The sequence below is a fragment of the Lygodium microphyllum genome, chromosome 8 (assembly GCF_053477565.2).
Source record: "Lygodium microphyllum isolate KBCC chromosome 8, Lygodium_microphyllum_v1.1.10, whole genome shotgun sequence".
Classification (NCBI taxonomy): Eukaryota; Viridiplantae; Streptophyta; class Polypodiopsida; order Schizaeales; family Lygodiaceae; genus Lygodium; species Lygodium microphyllum.
In genome coordinates this window covers 63,086,940-63,107,461 of record NC_141142.1, presented here as the reverse complement: position 1 = coordinate 63,107,461, position 20,522 = coordinate 63,086,940, and the positions used below count along the sequence as shown (strand labels likewise).

Sequence of the window (20,522 nt, the reverse complement as noted above, 5' to 3'; positions counted from 1 at the left end):
TGACATGCCCACCTTTTGACCACTTGGCCCATGTGACATAGAAAGAGTGGGAGAAGGGGAGGGACTCAAATATGTTAACATCTTGTGATGCTTACTTGCTTGCCTGCTCGCACAAAGAGAGAGAGAGAGAGAGAGAGAGAGAGAGAGAGAGAGAGAGTTGAGGATGACGAATCATGATCACGACCAGCTTGATATTGAAGACCAATTTGATGCATAAGCTTGTCTATAGCACCGCCCAATTTCAAAAGCGATAGGATCAGAATGAGAATGAGACAAAGAACCAAAATAAGATGAGAAGAGATAGACCTAAGACGACTTGCATTAAAGTGGCCTCAATCATCATGCATTTGTCCCCATTAAGAAAATTAACACATCTTCAAATTTGAATTTAAAAAGAGGCTTGGAACAAAAATGGAGGTTCGAGAGATCACGAAACCAAGAGTCAAACTAAAGAAGTAGTACAGATATCTTTGGCAAACTAGTGATGTATATAATACTTTCCTATTACTTTCGAGAGATCATGAAATCAAGAGTCAAAATAAAAAAGTACTATAGATATATATGGTAAACTAATGATGCATATAGTGCTTTCGAGAGATCAAGAAACCAAGAGTTAAAAAAAAAGTAATATAGATATCTTTGGCAAACTAGTGATGTATACCCATTGCCCCTCTGACGCATGCTTCCCTTTCTCTTACACCTCACACGAGCTTTCTTAGTTGCATCTATAGACTAGTGCATTCCCTGCCCATTTCTTTTGGTAGGGGAAGTCGAATGCTAAACTGTAAGATTAAAAATGTAGTAAAAACCAGAAAACTAAGGCTTGTAAAGACTTCTGAGTGTCCTCAGTCCTTGGCTGGGTAAATAGTGAAGGGTGAATAAAATCGGGAGGCGGGCTAGGCAGGCAGCGCACCTTCGTTTTCTCTCTCTGCAAAGGCGCATGTCAATCCTCGTTCACAGCAGCAGCAGCAACGACAAGGAACGCAAGATGGCCAGTGCGGAGCAGCTCGTGCTGGAGCTCATCATCCCCGAGCAACGGGAGAACGCCCTTCTGGATCTATCCAAGGTGTGTCTCCCCTTTACCTGGGAAACAAACACAGACACAGAGAGAGAGAGAGAGAGAGAGAGAGAGAGAGAGAGAGAGGAGTGTCTATGTATGTGTGCGTGCGCGCGTCGCTGCAGGCTTGTGCACGCAACGCATTTGGGCCCCTTTAGTTGTTCTTCCAGGTGGAAACATTCTGATTCTTTCACATAATATGTATGTGATCATCGGCCCCATGTGTAATCGAGAGCGCCAATCAGCTGCCAATAGTTGTTATTGGGTTCCTCGACCCTACAATCGAGAACGTACCGGTTGTGCAATTGACTCACTTCAGTAGGTGTGATTATTGTAAACTGCATCTGATGGTGCTCTTAGTCTACGAATCTGACCTACCTTGCTTGCACTGCGTTTTGATTTTCTGACCTCGTACCAGAAAGTAAATGTCCGATGCAGGCACTCCATAGCAGCTATTGCCCATGGACTCTGAAATTGAACTTGTCAGAGAAAAAAAAGTCAGATGTATACACTTCACAGCAGCAGCCGTCCATTGTCTCTACAACTCGTAGGTAAGGAAAACTTTGGAATGGGACCAAGGACAGAATGAAAACGGGATTTTCGGAAGGGGTGAAACAGGAATGGGAAGTGCCAATCAAAAAAAGAAGACAAGGTTTACATGATATCCTAATTAAAAAGATTTTAAGACTTATACTTTGAAAACTTACATAAGGGCGAAGATTTTAGTGAAAAAGACTTTTTATATGATGTTTAAGCATGCTTGCCATACATATAATAATCACAATGGTTGAAATTAGTATACCTCAAACGCGTCAAATAACCTAAACGAGAAAGCGCTTTCATTTGAGTTTGACTCATGTGCCCCAACCAGCTGTGCCACAAAGACACACTTGGTTGCTCGGTTATGGCGACAACATGATCACGCACACTAGATACATGTATTGGATACAGAGTATCACTTTTAGAGCCTTTAGGAACAATTCTAGAGCCCTTACATATTTTCCATTTGCTATTCCCAAAAGTGGTATGATAGCCTTCATCATCTAGCTTACCTCGTGCTTATCAAGCTCTTCTTGAGCTGGGGTACATACCTCACATTATGCAAAGTGAACATTGAACCATGTCAAAATGCCAACTGTACACTATCAATCCCTGCAATGCCACATGCATAATTGTTCCCTAAGTGGACAGCACCATGTCTACCACCACTGTAGAGAGAGCCACTCCCAGTGTGGTATTATATGGAATGAGGCACCTGAATCAAGAATCCAGGTGTGCATGTCATCATCAAAATTTGCAATCAATAATTGTGCGCTAAAAGAAGAAGCAAAGAGTATATCACTGCCACTGTCACTCTGGTGACTGACTACATTGACTTTCTCTATCTTCACACTGCTCCTCTTTGCATGTTGGATGTCTTTTTTCTCATTTTTGTTATCATCAATGTTTTTGCATGTGTCCTTTTCTTTCTTCCACTTAAAGCAATCCTGCTTGAAGTGCCCTTTCTTGCCATAGTGATGGCACTCCATATTTTTTCCACAAGACTTGTTGCGTGCTTTGTTGTCAGAGTTGCTCTTCTGTTGGGATCTGCCTCTAGTATACAATGCATTGGAAGATTTGTTTGCTGAAATATTTTGCCTATTAAGCTTCTCCATGAGTAAAGAGCTCTCCACATCTGAATATAATAGCCATGCATTAGAATCACTCATTGCTGTCCTACAAGTGTCCCAACTTTTAGGAAAGGCAAGATGCGTAGCAAAAATGTTCCCTTGAACTCCTCATCAATGTGAAATTCCAAGGCAATCAACTGGCTGAAAATAGAGTTAAACTCATTCAAATGTACAGACATGACTGTACTTTCCTTCATACGAAGATCCATTAAAAATTTCAACCAATAAACCTTGTTGGCCGCACTTTTTTGAGCATATAACTCCTCAAGTCTTTTCCACATATCACAAGCAGATTTTAGTTTCTTGATGTTAAAAAGCAAAGTGTTGATGGGATCATCTAAATCATCCCACTCCTCTTGATCCATGGTTGTTGGTTTTACTCCTTTTGTCTTGATGGGATTCACTTGTTTCTTCTGTACCAAGACATTATAGCACTGCTTTTGCCATATAGCAAAGTCGTGTGTCCCCTCAAGCTTTTTAATGGTTAAAAAATTGCTGTCACTGTTGCTAGCCATGATTTACAGCTCAAGAGTGACTCAAAGGTCAACAAATGCGAGTCCAAATGTCACACAAATGACCAAGGTACAAAGCAAGTACCAACCAACAATGAAAATTCAAGTAATTGTAAAAATTTCAGATCTGCAAATTAATTTTCAGACGTACAATATGTGTGCTACACCACACCACAAGCAATTGCAGCTGTATCTTGGGCTAATACATTAGTTACATGAGAAAGCCCGAAATTTTAGCTGCAATTTCTGCTCCAAATGCATCCACGGGTATCAATTTGACTCTCTCAGTCAAAAGCCCCAAAATTTCTCCGCTCAAATTGCTCAAATGACATCAAACATAACTCCTGAATGGATTGCACAAGGCAATTTTGCCAAAATTTTACAAATTTTGCAAAAGCCCCAAATTGGTCTAAGGTCCTATGTGCTCAATTTGCATAGAAACTGCATTGCAAGTACATATCAAGATCAGATTTGACCCAAATTTTGCAAATTTTGTAAAGGCCCCAAGTTGTACGGGGTCCTATGTGTCAAAATTCCAAGAATTGCACCTGTCCCACTGCAATTTCTGCACATGCAATTTTTTGTGACTCCAGAGTGTTCAAGAATGCACAAATTTTACTTTGATGAGTAAAATCTCCCGCATACACCAAAATCCCCAAATTTCAGGGGTAGAAGGGTGCCCAATCTTTAGGATTTGTTGGATTGTGCTTGTGGGCGTGTGAAAGCCCACAAATTTTAATCAAAGAGTAGACCAATGATTTCTCTTTTAGAAAAAAGAAGGGAGGATGTGATGGGCAATGGCTGACTGCCTGTTGAATCCTGCGCCCACGCTGACCTCCCTGTCATTGACCTGCTCCGCACTGACCCTGGATGACCTGCCACAATGCCACCTGGACGACCTGCGACAGGCAGTGTGGCAGGTTGTCGAGGGCCTGTCTGCCCATGCTGACCTGTCCGCCCTGTCGCCTGCCTGTTGAGGGCCTGTTGGCTGTGGCACGCTTGATCAGGACTGACGACCTGCAGCCTTCAGCAACCTGCAACCTTCAGCTTTGATACCAGTTTGAGGTGTTTGATGAGTAGTGGAGGTTCCATGTTAGGCAATGGTGATTGTGGAGAGAGAGAGAGAGTGAGAGAGTGAGCAGCAGTAGTACAGAGTGATGCATGATGTGTGGGTATGAAAAAGATGTACCACTCTTTAGGTTTTTGATAGCTATATGTAAAGGACTGAAGTCCAAGTGCAAGGGTGTGTCCACACCCAAGCATGTATAAAAGGCATGGTGGCCCTTTATTCCCAACAGGGTATGGCATTTGTATAAGTTCAAAATAGTGTTTCATACATTTATGTAATGCCTAGGCATGAAGCGAGTTTTCTAACATTGTGAAACGGGTTTCTTGGCAACTATGGATGGGAGCCACATCCTAGAGTGAATGGTGACCTGTTTACTGCTGCTTTTCGACTTCAGTGGCCACCAATAGCAGCATTTTAGGGACAGCTTGCCCGTAGGACTGAAGGCAATCTGCTGGATGGGGTAAACAATGGCTGAAAAGGGTGCTGCAATGTCCGTTTTGGAGAGAGAGGCCTGCTGAATTTCGGGTTTGGTGGAGACCACCTTCTATGGACTGGAAATGACCTGCTGTTATTTGGAGCATACCTTCAGATTGCTGATGCCAGCAGTAGAGGGAGTGGTGACAGCTGCAAGGGGTCTCAGATCAGGGCATTAGCCTGCAGGGAGTCCAAAAGCAGCAGGGCAAAGGGCAAACACAGTAGTAGTAGGGATTTTCGTCACTCTTCTTTGGCAATGATACCATGGGAGAGCACAATGGAAGTAGGAACTTCGAGAAAAGAGAAGAGAAAATGAAACACAAAAGAAGACAGAAGGAAAATACTGATCTGAACACTGTTGACAAGGCTGTGCACAATCAGCTCCTGCATGCTATGGAGGGACTGGATTGATGGCAGAAGATGAGAACTGATTGGGAAGATTAGTCAGAATGATGATGGCTGGATGATGATGTAATGTGATGTGAAGGCATGCTTGTCTATATAGGCAATGAGGGCAAGAACAGGCTGACTTGATGATTTGAGAAGGATGGCACCCAGCTGCCATGTTGGCTAAATGTGCAATGCACTCTGCTAAAAATGAATTGTGTGCATCATGAACAGGCTAACTGAAGCTCTGGATGAGATGATCAAGGTCTAGAAACCGTAATCTCCACCTGATGTGCATGAAATGGAGGAATCTGACACATGATAGAGACTTAAAGACTATGTCATTGACAGAGCTCCCAATGTTCTTGTGTGACTCAAACTGAGTCTCACAAGCAGGAGATACAGATGGAACAAGACAAAGAAGAAGGTGCCTGCTATAAAATTTTGGCAAATTTTGAGGGATGTGAGAATTCTTCCACAATGGAAGGGGTATACTAGGAATTTCAAGGGATGTTTTGGGAATTGCCCCAAAAAGTAGGGATATTTGATAGTTTTCCCTAATTAAGGTGCATTGTACTGCAACTATGCATGCATGCACACAAAAAATTAACTTTCAGGTTCCTGTTTCATTGTTTTGGATGGAGACCAAAAGTTTGAACTATGGTAATGGATTTTGGCAAATTTTGAGGGGTGAATTTTGGGGGATGTTTTGGGAATTGCCACAAGAAGTAGGGATATTCTGATAAATCCCCCTAATGAAAATGCTGCATTCAAACATCTAATTGGAGAGTTATACATGGAATTTTGGGGGATGTTTTGGGAATTGCCACAAGAAGTAGGGATATTCTGATAAATCCCCCTAATGAAAATGCTGCATTCAAACATCCAAGTGTCTCTACTTAAACAGAAGATATGAATTCGCCTATATATGGGTCAATGCATGCCTAGTAGAGGCTTGTCACATACGTAGGTTGTGATTCAAGAAAGTGGATGACCAACCTTTTCAATTATAGCTGTTGCATATGCAACATGTTACTTCTTGGTTGAACATTATTTAAGGACAAATTTTTGTCCATCTTTGTATAGATTTTTGCTTATGCTCATGATGTTTTTTTGGCTGCATGGAAAGTTGAGTTCTCATGTTTAAGCTCATAGAAAATATACTACTTTATAGTTGCTTTTAGTGTAAGCTACGGCCTGTTTTCTCATTTGCCAATTGGGCATGATGGCTCTTTGTAATTGTGTGTACTGAGATTTTCTGAACAATTCCTGCCTCAAGTCATGGTGGGATGCTGCGGTGGATCTCGACTGTCCACCTAAAGGGTAAACATGGAACATTACAGCACAAGACGTTTTTGTCAGACTAATGCCTACTCCAGCTAATTTTGTGTTCAAAAGATTTCCCAGGACTTCATCAGTTACTACAAAGAAAAGACTAATGGTGGCTTGTTTTGCAGAAACGGGAAAATTTTCAGAATCTTGCTCCAATGTTATGGCACTCTTGTGGTACAATAGCAGCCTTGCTACAGGTATTGATGCTACCAGTGAATCACCTGCTGCTTCATTGTTATAATAGTAGCTGTCTGATATTCGACATGATTTATCTGAAACATCAAGTGTGGTAATTGCATGAGATAATATGAATAGGTTTTTAGTGATCAATGAGACTTCGCCACTTTGTCCTCATTCATTTAATTCATTGTAAAGCTCTGTTTATTCTTGTAAAGCATGCATTGTCATTCCCTTTGTATCAAGTTTTGTAGTTAAATTGTTTGTCTTTAAATCAGTGCTTGTTTTGTACATAGACAAGTTAGCAACATTTCTTCTGGCATACTGAGTAGAGGCAGGTCTCAACTGGTATACAGCCTGCTAATTGCTTCAAAATCTTTTACTAATTAAACTAATGAGATGAGATAATGCATGCAGAGTACCAAGTGTTGGGTTCAGCTCCATGAGAGAGAGAGAGAGAGAGCTCTTGCAAGTACACAACAAGCTGAATAGATTGATGTGATAGTTGTTGATGAAAGTACAATGATGGGGACTGAATATATAGGCTAAGTTATGTAGCTAACCCTTTGACCCTTTTTTAATGAGGACTGAATATATAGGCTAAGTTATGTAGCTAACCCTTTGACCCTTATTTAATACTAAGTGGTGAAAGTACAATGATGGGGACTGAATATATAGGCTAAGTTATGTAGCTAACCCTTTGACCCTTATTTAATGCTAAGTGGTGTAAAAGGTGTTTACACCTAAACACACACTTTTATGCACAATAATATGTATTCACACGAGGAAAAATCAATCTAACAAAACCCCCCTTTGGGTCATGGGTGATTGAACCTATGACAGGAAACATACGAAAAAGGAAAAATGCAAAGTCTTACCTCGAAGAGGCAGTGTCTAATCTTGCACAATGTTTCGGAAAATGAGATACATAAGTGAGAGAGGTGCAATATAAGGATGATCATGACATGGTCTATCGAAAAGCTCAGGGATTCAAAGTAAGACATGGTTCAGAGGTGCGTGTGCATGGCTTAGAAGCTGATCAAAAGCCGGTGTGGCTTAGAGGCATCAGGCACATGACCAAAGGTCAGATAGAGGAGTATAGCTTAAGGATGAACTCAGAGGCCATGCATGAAGTGGTTACAATGCTCCCTAAAATATAGCTCCTTTGTGAATCGGAAGGAAATAAAATAAAAGGAAATATAACTCATTTTGGATTAAAATCTAGGTAGAGGATCCCACACAATTATTTAACAAGTGATGGAGAGGTCTTAGCACATGCGTGTAGATGGCTAGTGTCTAATTTCAATCACCTAACTTTTAATAATTTTTGTTAATTTTATTTAATTTTACTTTGTTTTTGTCAAGATAGAACTTACCCCTTAATGTTGATGTCAAGGACACCACCATCAATATTGATCACTTGCGATGGCATCACCAAGCATAGGATACTTGGTAAGTCGTTTTTTGCCTGCTATCGAAGGCAAAGAACACCTAGGCGATTTTCAATGCATTGTTGGAGGTCGTATTTTGATGGCAAAAGACTCCAACGTAAAAAGGTCCAAATTTTATCAAGGGAATTTTAAGAAATTTTGTTAAATTTTAACACAAGTTGAAACACTCCAACTTGCTCATGTGGAGTGCCTCTTAAAGAAAAAACTAACCTTTAAAACTAAAGGTTTAACAAAATAGTTAAAAAAAAAACCAAGGCTTGGTTGAACGGGCTGGAGATGATGGTGATGTGGATGATGCCGATTGCTCTGTTAGCGAAGACAAGTAGATTAGGAGCTTATTCGATGTGGCACACGGTAGGTCAACAAGCGAGTACATGATGCATGGAGTAGGGTGACGAACAGGTCAACTGGTGGGGTTATGTGGAGCAGGGTTAGTAGGTCAACAATAGAGGTAGCACGCTTTATGTGGAATACAATAACAACATGTGGGAAAGTAGAAGCGCCATAGGGATGTGGCAAACATTGATCGACGATTAGAATGAGATGTGACATGTACACTTCTGAGTTGCAAGTCAGATAGCTATGTGGGACTGATCAACGTGATGAGATTGACAGATTTGATGGGCTTTAAGCTCCCATAGATCTGCAATGCAGTGATCAACCCCGTCCTCTTCCTCTCTTCTTCTTTTTTTTTCTCTTCTCCACTTTCCTCTTCCTTTTCTTCTTCTTCTTCTTCTTGAAGTCAGTCTCTTTTTCTCTTTTTTCTTTTTCGTATTTTTCAGCTACGGTGAACCAACCACCAATAGTAGATGCACAACCTTTGTGCAGGGCAGATTATGACAGAGGGTGGCGGTTGAGCTGATGGGCAACGTTGAACAGATAGCAACTCAAGTGAAGTTGAACATTTTGGAGTAGATAAATTGATTTGCTTTGATACCATTGTTGGGTTTAGCAATGTGTGTGTGTGTGAGAGAGAGAGAGAGAGAGAGAGAGAGAGAGAGAGAGAGAGAGAGAGATGCAACTCTGTGAGAGAGGGAGAGAGAGCTTTTGCAAGTACACTGTCATGAGGACATGTATTTTTGAAACCTCACTTAACATGTGGATTAATTTTTAATCACACGATTAAGTAAATGTTGCACATGTGAGGTGCAACTAGGGTTAGAGTAAATTTATGAGCTTGGGACCCAAGAAAATCCCGGGATGTCAAGCGCAAAAGCTGCTATGAGTTATGTTGCACAAGTGCTTGGTAGTATCTAGTGTCAATTGTTGGCCTAGGTCATTCATTTGGCCATAAGTGTCAGTTGATGACACTAAAGATGTGTTTAATGGTACCTAATGCCGATCTAATGGTCAAGGATGGTATAGAGAGACTCCAGAGTGAAAGATGCCTAGCCAATTTAATTATTGGCTAGCCAGATGATTTTTTTGGCCATTGAAATAATTATTAGATTAATTTTCAGTAATCAAAGACTGAAAATTAATATTTAATGATGGATAATGTTAGAAAAACCATTTGGAAACGCTACCACTTGGCAAACTTTCCCATACAGTCTGGTAAAAGGCTGAAGAAGAGGAAAAACGAGATGTTTCTTGCTATAGTAAATGTGGGAGAGCTATGAGTAGCCATGGCTAGCCTATTTTCAGCCATTGCAGCTAGCAACAAGTGAGTTTTGATGAGGTGATTGTAGATTCAGATCCTCCACAGCTAGACGATTGCATCCGGGTACAAGGTGACAACTAATTTGGATGTCTCAGTTGTAGGCGACAGCATTTAATGCTGTTGTGGCAGGGCAACAGCTGCATTTGACTGATTTTTAGTCATTTTTAGCGACAAAACTCTGAATTTTCTCTACAACTTTCTCTCTCATCTCCCAACCATTTCACAGCCTTGCTTTGAAGATCTCAGCATTTGGACTCTGAATTTTCTCTCTCCACAAATTTCTCTCTCATCTCCCAACCATTTCACAGCCTTGCTCCGAAGATCTCAGCATTTGGACCCTTGGAGGTTGAGAAATTGCAAATTTCTTTGTTGTAAGCCCTAATTTACAGCAGAAATTAGGGTTTAGCAACAGCCTCGGGAAGCATGCTAGAAATTGGAAGCTCCAAGACTTGGATTTTTCAAGGCTGAAGGTGAATTTCAGCTATATTCAGGTGGAGGACTAGCCAACCATTGAATTTGGGGCATTTCCGTCGTCTATGAAGTGTGTGAAGGCCAATTAAGTGCTCGAATCAAGAGGCAAATCAGATTGAAGACTTGCTGGTCATTTTGGACAGCAATGGGAATTGGCATTCAACTTCTTCTTCAATAAAGCTAAAGAAATATTGAAAGGGGCGCCAATTTTGAGGCCAATCGCATGTGCATTGTCCAAGATTAGTAGTTAAATTTGTATTTATTGTTTGCTGTTGTAATTAAGTTGTAATTACGGATTTACCACCCGTCCATGGAAGGAAGATTGGTTTCTTACACAACAAGCTAAATAGATTGATGTGATAGTTGTTGATGAAAGTACAAGTGATAGGGACTGAATATATAGGTAAAGTTATGTAGCTAACCCTTTGACCCTTATTTAATGCTTAGTGGTGTAAAAGGTGTTCACACCTAAATACACACTTTTACACAATAATCTGTGTTCACACGAGGAAAAATAAATCTAACGTCAAGGTGAAAGGGGTCCTTCCATTTCACAGGAAAGACTATGCAGGGTTCTGCTTGGGTATCACCACATCCTGAGAATCCTCACTCATACTTGAAGCTTTTGGATGCTAAATTCTGTGTCTTTAGTTCTCCAAGATTTCTCCAACCTATCAATTGTAGTAAAGCATAGTTTTCAGGCCATGATTAAAGATTTGACAAAATTTTGAGGCGATGAGGGCTATCAAGTAAGGAGGTAGGCAAAAGTTCCATGATGGAGATTAGAAAAAGAGGAAAATAAAGACCTGAAATGCTGTCCTAGTAGGCTGAAAGCACAACAATCAGCTGATGATCAAAACTTGGAGAAAATTTGTCACGGAAGAATCTTTCCAAAATAGTTGAGACAACTTAAGATGAGCTGCCTCTAGGGCGTGGCTAGCCCTAAAGCTGAATACAAGGTAGCATTTACAACTACATTGGAATGTGTATGGCTTAGATGCCTTTTGGTTGATCTTAGTGTGGGGCATCGATCATCCACTCCTCGCCCAAAGACATGAAGTAATATATCTGGGAGCATATACCTATAGAAAGCCTTCAAGCTCTTAAATAGGAAACCACTGAAGCAAATAGTCACTTGAAGTATGAATTCAACATTCAAGGCTTAGAGCTCAACATAAGCATATCCGGCCATAATAATCAACGTTAAGCATCAATATATCCATGTAACATTCCCAAACTATATTGATAGTCAGAGTGCCATGGTAGTTGCGAGGGATCCAATGTTTCATGCAGGCACTAAGTACGTTGAGGTGCATTATCATTATGCTAGAGAGATGCTCTATGCAAGGGAGATTGACTTGGCTTATGTCCCCATATGGGACATCTTGGTAGATGTATTTACTAAAGCTCTTTTGAGAGAAAAGTTTGAGACCTTCTGCAAGGCTTTAGGCTCACTATCATTTGGGGATTGATCTACCATTTAGAGTATACATCAGATCATTCACTTCAAGGGGGGTTTGCTACCCTTGTTTTGTTCTTTTGTTGTTCTGGTGTGAACACTCCCTCATCCATGGACAGATTTTACCTTCTAGTTGGAGAAAGACTTTCTCCTTGTGTGATCACCCACCTCAGGTGTGGTACTATAGTATCTTAGGGATTGTACTTTTTTTCTATCATTTTCACATTTGTAGATGTGACATTTTGGCACTCTCTTGAATCTCCTCTTGCTGTTCACTAATCAGTGTGAGTGTGCTGCATGCGCATGCAGCTGAGCATTGACCTAACACAAAAACTTTCAAAATCATGTTAACTCAAAGAGCTGATTCAAATGTAAACATGATTTAGGGAGTGCTAGCTACTACGAATCCATTCCATAGCATAAAATCCCCATGTAACTAGTACACATGACCATAGAAATCCATAAGTGGATGTATTGGTAGCCTTTAATATCTCAGCTGAATTCAAAACAATCCACCTCCTTCTTCTAGGTTTGGAGACTTGTTTGTGACAAGGGGTACGGAGCACAATGAGATACATTATCACTATGTTAGGGAGAATTCACATGTAGGGGAGATTAGCATGATCTACATCCCCACATAGGAGAATGTTGCAGATATTTTCACCAAGGCACTATCACATGAAAACTTTGAGGAATTTCAAAAATCCTTTAACTTACTACCTTTTGGTGATTGATTTCCTCCTTGTACATCATCACATCGGCACTAGGGGGGGTTTTAGAATCGGTGAATTATGGGCAGTGCCCAATTTTTTAGTTTGTGATGTGGACACAAACTAAGTTAATAAACTGTATGACTACTTCTAGAGTTAGTTTAACTTTAGTTGAGTTCAGGATAGGTCCAACTTAGAATCTATTTTTCTTTCATTCTATCATTCTAGTACTTGCATCTTTTGAGTGTGGGATTACTGCCCACTCTTGTTCATTCTCTCTCTCTCTCTCCATTTCCAATATGGACTAGAGTAGGAAATATAAAATCGTTGATTTTGTTTGATGGAATGGTGAGGGGTGCAATATATTCTCTACTCTCCAACGAAAACATCTAGGACAAGTTGTTTCCAAGTGATGGCAAAATGGGGCCTTGTCAAACCTTGCTAGGGTAACGGGTGCAACATCAAAGGCGGTATCATTATTTGAAGGAAATATAGTTTCTGAAGGGTCAATCTACACTGGACACAAGGATGGTAAGTAGTAGTTAATTCCTTATTGGAGTGCCTGTTTGAGAGCGTTTATTGAAAATCGACTTCTAATGCTACGTCGCAGATCAAAACATCATCCATGAGTTGTATGAGTAGTTGTACGAAATTGTCATGATAGATTTTGAATGATTGAATTTTCTTGAGATGAATGGACATATTGATGAGACCTACAGTTATTTTCCCTATGCATTATAATCTGGTTTGTAATGCTATGTAGTGGATCAAAACATCATCCGTGAGTCATATGAGTAGCTGTACTAAGTTGTGATTGGTTGTGAATGATTGCTTTTCAGATTTCTCAAAAGTCTGTTAAATCATTAGTCTGCATGATGCAATTTTGGCCCATGCACTCTTTTGTGAAGGTTCTGTGATAAGCTCTGTGTATGTTTTGTTTATTTCAAATCTTGATGGCTGCTTTTTAACCCTTTGATTGAAGTGTTGTCTTTTTCCATCTACCTGATCTGCTGTCTTTTGGTATGTGGTGAAGGAAATTGTCTCCATCTATCCTATGCTATCACCACCAACACTTACCGCAGGAGCATCAAATCGAGTCTGCAATGCATTAGCACTTTTACAAGTAAGAGGGCTTCTGTTGAGGGGGGTTGGTGTGGGTGGGTTTTGCATTATATACATAGTCGATTTGGCAGTTCTTAGAAATAATTATGTTTGGGATTAAAGCTTGTCTAAATGTTATGTCATCCTGATCTATGCAGTGTGTAGCTTCTCACTCCGAAACAAGGACATTTTTTTTGAATGGTATGTGAAATTGTCTCATCCAGTCTTAACGGTTGTGTACTGCAATGATTTTCCAATCCAACACAAAATGTATTTTAATGCTTATGTTATGCTGAGGTTTTGGATCGGTTGGAACCAGTGGCTGTTCGGTTCTATGACAAACTTTATCCAGGGGTCCTACTTCTCAAAAGGACACTCCAAGAAGAGCATCCATCTTCAAATTTTAACTGAAATGTGCAATGGCTTAGACTGGTGATTGAATTTTGTCTAGCCTGTATTTGGTGCCACTACTAGAAATGCAACCATTTAGGGTAATGGCTAAATTTTGCATAGTGATATTTGGCAATCCATACTGTAATATGCTAAGAAATCTTGGAGCATGTTTTCGTCTAGAAAATGGGCTTCTCCCTGAAATTTCCAGAAACTCCAAACTTTTACTCTCTCAGTTTCCATCTTTACTCTGGTTTTGGTTTCATTTTCCTCATTCTCCACAACTCCAGAGTTATTGGAAACTGTTGAAACTTGAAGTTCTAATATTTTTGTTCTGTTTCTGTTCCCATTCTTTCCATTTCTGTTTGTTTTCCTGTTTCCCATGTCATTGTTTTTGAGTGAGATGTTTGGCTTCAGCCTTTGCCTGCACATTAGGAGGCAGTTGGTTTTTAATAGTCCAACACAGTTTTCTAGCAGGTATAGTCTTGGTTTAGCATAGGATGTTAAAATTTATGTAGTTATTTCTTGTGAGATAGCATCACATTTCACATATTTATTAGTCCTCTAAGGTTCTCAGGGTAAAGCTACAAAAATTTTGAAATCAAATGCAGAATTCACACACTGAATATAGAAAGTTAAAACACCAAACTGAAAACTGAAAGTCAAGGCCTGAACCACGATTTTTCTAAGGAGAATCTCCTTGCGTTGAAAGCAAGGATGATTCCATAGAGGGTAAGCTGGAGATTGTCACAATGGTCTGATTAAAGTGTGATGGGTGATCTTTAGGTTTACATGGCATCATCGCCTAAGTGAGGACACGGAGGCTTCCACAAGGAGAGACCACATTTAGGTTTCTGTTTGAAGCAGATTTGTTGCAAAGAATGTGCTGTTGCTGTTTTCAGTCCTTCTACCAAGTGTTTAGGACATCTACGACCCTTCCTTGCAGGGTGTAGCTGATTTTCCCTTTGTTTGGGCATCCTGACACCAAAACACAAATTTTTTGGTGTGTTAGCAGGTCTTGAAGAGTTATGGAGCACTGCATTTCAATGCTTTTGATGATTCAGATGTGGAGACTACAATCTTCCCCTGATAGGCAGTCCTATCAGTCAGATTGTCGCTAAGGTTTAGGAGGGGCAACAAGGACAAGAAGGCCAATAATGGGAAGAAGAAGTAGGCTAAACATTCATTCCACTTGTTTTCGAGTATGAAGAGCGACTCAAGGAGATTGGTACTAGTGGATCTGACCTTACTAAGGCTTTTACTAGTAGGTTTAGGAGGGGCAACAAGGACAAGAAGGCCAATAATGGGAAGAAGTAGGATAAACATTCCTAGTCTTCCTTGGGCTCTAACACTCATTCAGAGAAAGCCTAAATGCCCACACCATGGAAAGGGTATGCATCCTGAGGAGAAGTGTTAGAAGAAATACCCTTACCTTGTGAGAGCGAAGGGTGGAGCTAAAATATTTGAGCCCTTCTCTACTTTTACACTAGTTTGTTACACACGGGTCCATGTTTCTTTACATCCATGAGATGGAGGAGCTTTCTTCATTGGCTTCAGTGCAAGCTTGGCTTATTGATAGTGGTGCTTCAAGTCATATGCCTTTTGGAGTAGATTTCTTGTAGGATCTTTGACTATCTGAGGGTATAGTTATTGTTGGTGACATTTGCTTGGTGCCTATTAGTGGTGTTGGCACTATGCCGTTATTGCTTTACCATCCATCAAGCTCCATTTTGGACATTCTTCATGTTCTAGATTGGGGCTTTCCACTCCTCTTTGTTCATGGCCGTACTAGATCAGTACTTGGGTTGTCTTCACTAAGCAAGCCATCTTTGTTGTGGATTCTTCTTTAGGAGTTATTTTAGCCACAGGTTGGCAAGAGAGAGGGCTTTATTGGCTCCATTTCCCTTCTATTGTGAAGGGTCCTCTGAGGCCATTGCCTATTGTTGCACCCGTTTTCCATTGTGCACCATGTATCCCATAGGTTCCATCCCATGTTAGCAATCATGTGTGACTTGCACAATCATCTCCAATCTGTGAGCTTCATTTTGAGTTAGACAAGGACATTAGGAGTTGTGACACATCCGCCGTGTGTTTTGACAGAGGAGGCCACTCTATTTAGAGTGTGCATTTCTTCTTCAGTCAGGTTTTAGTATGCATTTCTTGGCTTTGCTAGGTGCATGTTAGCATTTGCAGCCCCTACACGCTGCGATCAACCTCCTAGGTGGTGATCTACCCTATTGCTGCCACATCAATATTTTTCATGGCCTGTACAGCAGTGGGCGAGCATTTATTAGCTGTTGGCCATCATTTTAACCAGTCAGCCAGCCACATTTAGTGGCAGTTTGTACAGTTGGCCAGATTTGGCCATTTCTGGCTATTTATAGCCATGGGTTGGCTGGGGCAGATCATTCTCTCTCTTGCAGGTTTTAGCACACTTGGATACTCGGGACTCCTCCGTCTTTTGGTGCGGCCATCCCTCATCAGCCTGATCCAGTGCCCTCACTGACACTTTGACCTGTGTGCAGGGACTGATCAGGTGGTCATTGTATTCAGCATTTGTTTCACATTCAGTGCAAGTTTTTCTCCTCTTCTCTCTCTTCTCTATGTTCACGTTTCTCTTCCATTGTGCACTCTCACACCATCACCATTTCATTCCTATTATGTCCAAAGCTGGGAAAATGGGTTCCAGGACCTTGACCAAAGTGTGTGTGGCTTGAGGGGGTTTTGGGAATGCAGTCCATACTTCTAGACAAGACCATCTTGTGGTGTTGAGATGGGTTTTGAATCCTAGCCTTTGTAGAAGATTGCCAAAAGGGATTGGCTGGGGTTCTCCATCACTTTAAGATTTTGGGGTTTGAACTCTAGATACGCAAGCCTCAGACCGACATGTGAAGACTGTGAAGGGCACAATGGCGAGGTGGGTCACAACTGAAAGAGATGTAACCTCTGCCATTATTCCATTTTAAATTTCAGATCTCTTGATTGGCATTGCTGTAGCCAAATACTGGATTTGTGGCCTGAGAGAGTTGAGACAGCTTTCAGGGATCTAAGCCCACTTGTTTTTAGAAGATCCAGCCTTAGTTGAGGCTAAGTGTTGAATTCAGAGCTTTGTGGAGGAGGAACTCTTTAATCACATTGTTCATGTTTTCTTTCCCAAAGAGGAAGATTCTATTAAAGGCTCACCCTGGCTGGAAAAGCAAGATGAAATCTCAAGGTAGAAGCCAAATACAAATAAAACCATGGAATTGGTCAATGTCTCAGGCTGCCCCAGTTTTCGGTGGTGGTGGTGGTTAATTTTTTTATTTTTTATTTTTGCATTTATTTGGATTTTTAAAAGCATGGAGTTGCCTAAGACAGCAACCATTTAGCACTCTGAACCCTGAAAAGCTTCTTGTGAGAAAAGGAATCAGACCTATTGAGTGTCGTATGAAGGAAGTGTAATTTCTTTCTCCAAGCTAGAAGAAGAGAGCTAAGGCATGCATTAAATGCAATTCCAGCCATTGAATATGGTTTTGTACAACTCCTTTTCAGGATAGGTAAGGAGCCAATGCATATTCAAAAAGTTTTTGTCCTAGAATTCAGCAGCTAAAGTTATAAATCTTGTTTTAATTGGACAGCTAAATGGTATCAGCCAAAATAAGCAGCCCTTGAAAACCAGGGCTCTCATTGATGGTGTATCACAGAGCAAGTCTTTATGCTACAACACCACCACTTTTATCTATTCAGATTCCAACACCAGTGCACTGATTGCTCAAAGAAGCAAGCTTCGTTGTTTGAAGGCACATATTATCAGCCACAATCTGATGATTGGAGTTTGAAACAGTTTTAGCACAGGAAGGGTGTGTGATAGTGTGGCAATTGGCTTGTGCAAATCAGCAGAAACTTGCTTGCTACATGGATAATGCAGCTGGCATTGCCATTTGGAGTGTTGAATTAGTGGTGGGGTCAATGCATTTTTGGCAGCCATTTTGGCTCGCATCTCAGCCCTTCCAACTAGTATGCCCATGGCTAGCATCAAGCATGGGACTGAAAAATGTGGAGCATTGTTTGCTATTGCAGTGCTTAGATGTCATATGGCATGTAGATGAGATGGAAAGTTTCTTGCTATGCAGATAAGGTTTATCAATGATTGTGCCAAAATTGTTCTGTCAGTCCATGCTTTCTAAAATTGTCAGATTTAGTACTGTTTATGTGTCTCCACTAGTTCTTGGCCTATTGCAACTTCTTTGCCCCTTCTTCAAGAGGAAGAATGCCTTTTCAACCCTTCCTTTTAGAAAGAAATAACCAGATCCTACAAACATAGTAAAGTTTTAAAAAAGAAACAGATAGTGTATGTATATGTTGGAGACTCAGTTAATATTTTGTGACCAATGAACTTTCTATGATGCTTCAGCTCATATCCCATTGTATCTCTATCCATTTCTCAACACGGTCAGCAAAACGAGGCCGTTCGAGTACCTGCGCCTCACCAGTCTGGGAGTCATTGGTGCCCTTGTAAAGGTGAAATCCTCAATGCCTTTCACTCTCCAGGTGCTTAAAGATACTGGGGAAATTTTGTTTTAAAAAGTTTCTTGATAACCTTCGAATGTGACATTCTCTTTCTAGCACAAATTTTTTTGAGGGGCCTATTTTGACATACTTCACGTAGAATGCTCTGGAGTTGCCTGAAAGAAAAGTCTCCTCTTTTTTGAAACCAGGTAGATGACACTGATGTTATTAACTTTCTTCTGTCCACTGAAATTATTCCCCTATGCCTTCGAACAATGGAGATGGGAAGTGAACTTTCCAAGACGGTTGGTGAACAAATTATATCGCAAGCTCTATAGATTTTTCTTTGCCAAGAGAAAGTTGATAAATTTTCATTGTTTTTGCAGGTAGCAACGTTTATTGTACAAAAGATTCTTTTGGATGATGTTGGGCTTGCATATATATGTGCAACAGCAGAACGTTTTTTTGCAGTGGGTGCTGTTTTGGGCAATATGGTTTCTATGCTTGCAGAACAGCCATCTGTTCGCCTTCTAAAACATATCATTCGTTGCTATCTCCGTTTGTCAGACAATCCAAGGTGTTTTGAGTTTTTTCAAGCTAGGGTTCTGGGAAATTGTAAACCTCTACTGTTAGGATAATCCAAAAAGTTGAAATATCTCTGTTGTATGTTTTGAGTGAAGTGGTGCTACATTGATATCTTGCTTTAAAGAATGTGTGTACTGTGTCACCAAGTGGTGGTTTTGTATAATTGTAGGGCTTGCGAGGCACTGAAAAACTGCCTTCCAGAATTACTAAGAGATAATACATTCAGCAATTGCCTGAGGGTACGTATTTTTGGATTGTAGATTTTAGGGATAACATGTAGGTCTGCATTAGCTTTTTCTCTTCATATGTTACTGATTGTACAATATTACTGCAGGAAGATGTGACAACCAGACGATGGCTTGCGCAGTTATTGGTCAATGTCAATGGGGCCCAAATTCATCCTTCTCAAAGGCTTCCTGCTGGCTTGGCTGGCAATACGATATCCTCCATTGATCAGATCTTGCCAGGACAGCAAAACATGTAGAGGTACTCGGGCAGAAGTGTGATCAGGAGAGGAGCATTTCTTTGCATAATGTGGGACATTGAAGCTTCTACAAGGTTGCAAGTAAAGGCGGTGCCTCTTGAAGCAGTCCCCTTCTCTCCCTGTACATTTACTATTTATCTTGTTCCTGTGGATGTAGAATAGAACCACTCAATACAGCCAGTTGGGGCCTTTTGCACATTGCGACTTGTTCCCCTGAAATTGCTTGGGAAGAAGGCAAACCAAATTTGAAGACCTGTTTATGGGCTTGTCAAATGATGCCGGGAAGAAGGAAAATACCCATTACTGCTGTCTAGGTTAGTGCTACACCAGCATGATGTTTCTCCTGCAGAGGACTTAAAACAATGCTACCATGGAAGGTTTGTGGAAGGCATAATGTCAAGGATTCACCCTCTCTCCGTGCCATTTTTAATTCTTACCTGCCGCAATAATCAAACTTTGCTTGACACTTACCATAGAGAAGGGACTTGTGAGACATCATTTGTTAGATGCCAACTGTTGCTGGTTGTTACGGTTGTCTTGTAATCTTTTTAACAGGCTTGTCAAAATTTTATGAGTAAAAAATGAATATATCCATTGCAAGCAATACTAATAGATGCACTTGAAGATGTAGGACTACTACTCAAGTCTCCGAAACTAAAGATATGGTGTTAAATGATGTTTCTAGTCCACTAAGGCTCTGTGATTTTTGATTTTCTTTTTGCACATAACTATCATTGTCATCATCATCATCATCTAATGCATCACCATTAGATGCTCACCAATTGTTGTGATCGTGTAGTTTAGTGAATTGATTAATGTTCGGTTTTATGCACAAATGCTGGTCTATATCAAGCCGAAAATGTGGTATATGGTTGAGGTTATTAGGGGAAAGGGGCTATTAACACTAGTGACTTAACCCAAAAGCAAAACATAAACTAATGATCATTTTTAGCTATGTTATGATAGAAATTTGTAGATATTAAGTATAAGGTTTATGTAAATCAAGGAGTCATAATTATTGTATAATTTGGTCTTTGTAAAACAT

General features: G+C 40.5%; 1 protein-coding gene across 1 annotated transcript; it reads left to right on the top strand.

Moving 5' to 3' along the window:
* The first annotated feature begins 731 nt into the window (after window positions 1-731).
* Window positions 732-20,101, top strand: LOC148032384 (uncharacterized). The gene is made up of 9 exons (XM_087683035.1): window positions 732-1,066; window positions 6,627-6,698; window positions 13,463-13,552; window positions 13,689-13,731; window positions 18,314-18,420; window positions 18,618-18,713; window positions 18,795-18,985; window positions 19,163-19,232; window positions 19,328-20,101. Exons 1-9 carry the CDS (start codon window positions 941-943, stop codon window positions 19,475-19,477), a joined length of 945 nt encoding a protein of 314 aa, XP_087539161.1. The 5' UTR covers window positions 732-940; the 3' UTR covers window positions 19,478-20,101.
* The last annotated feature ends 421 nt before the right edge of the window (window positions 20,102-20,522 follow it).

What these genes read in the sequence shown, in the direction of transcription:
- LOC148032384 (XM_087683035.1), top strand. Translation starts at nt 941, where the DNA reads ATGTCAATCCTCGTTCACAGCAGCAGCAGCAACGACAAGGAACGCAAG. An exon ending in CCCTTCTGGATCTATCCAAG is followed by an intron (nt 1,067 to 6,626) that starts GTGTGTCTCCCC and finishes CTTGTTTTGCAG; the next exon opens with AAACGGGAAAATTTTCAGAA. An exon ending in CATTCAGCAATTGCCTGAGG is followed by an intron (nt 19,233 to 19,327) that starts GTACGTATTTTT and finishes ATATTACTGCAG; the next exon opens with GAAGATGTGACAACCAGACG.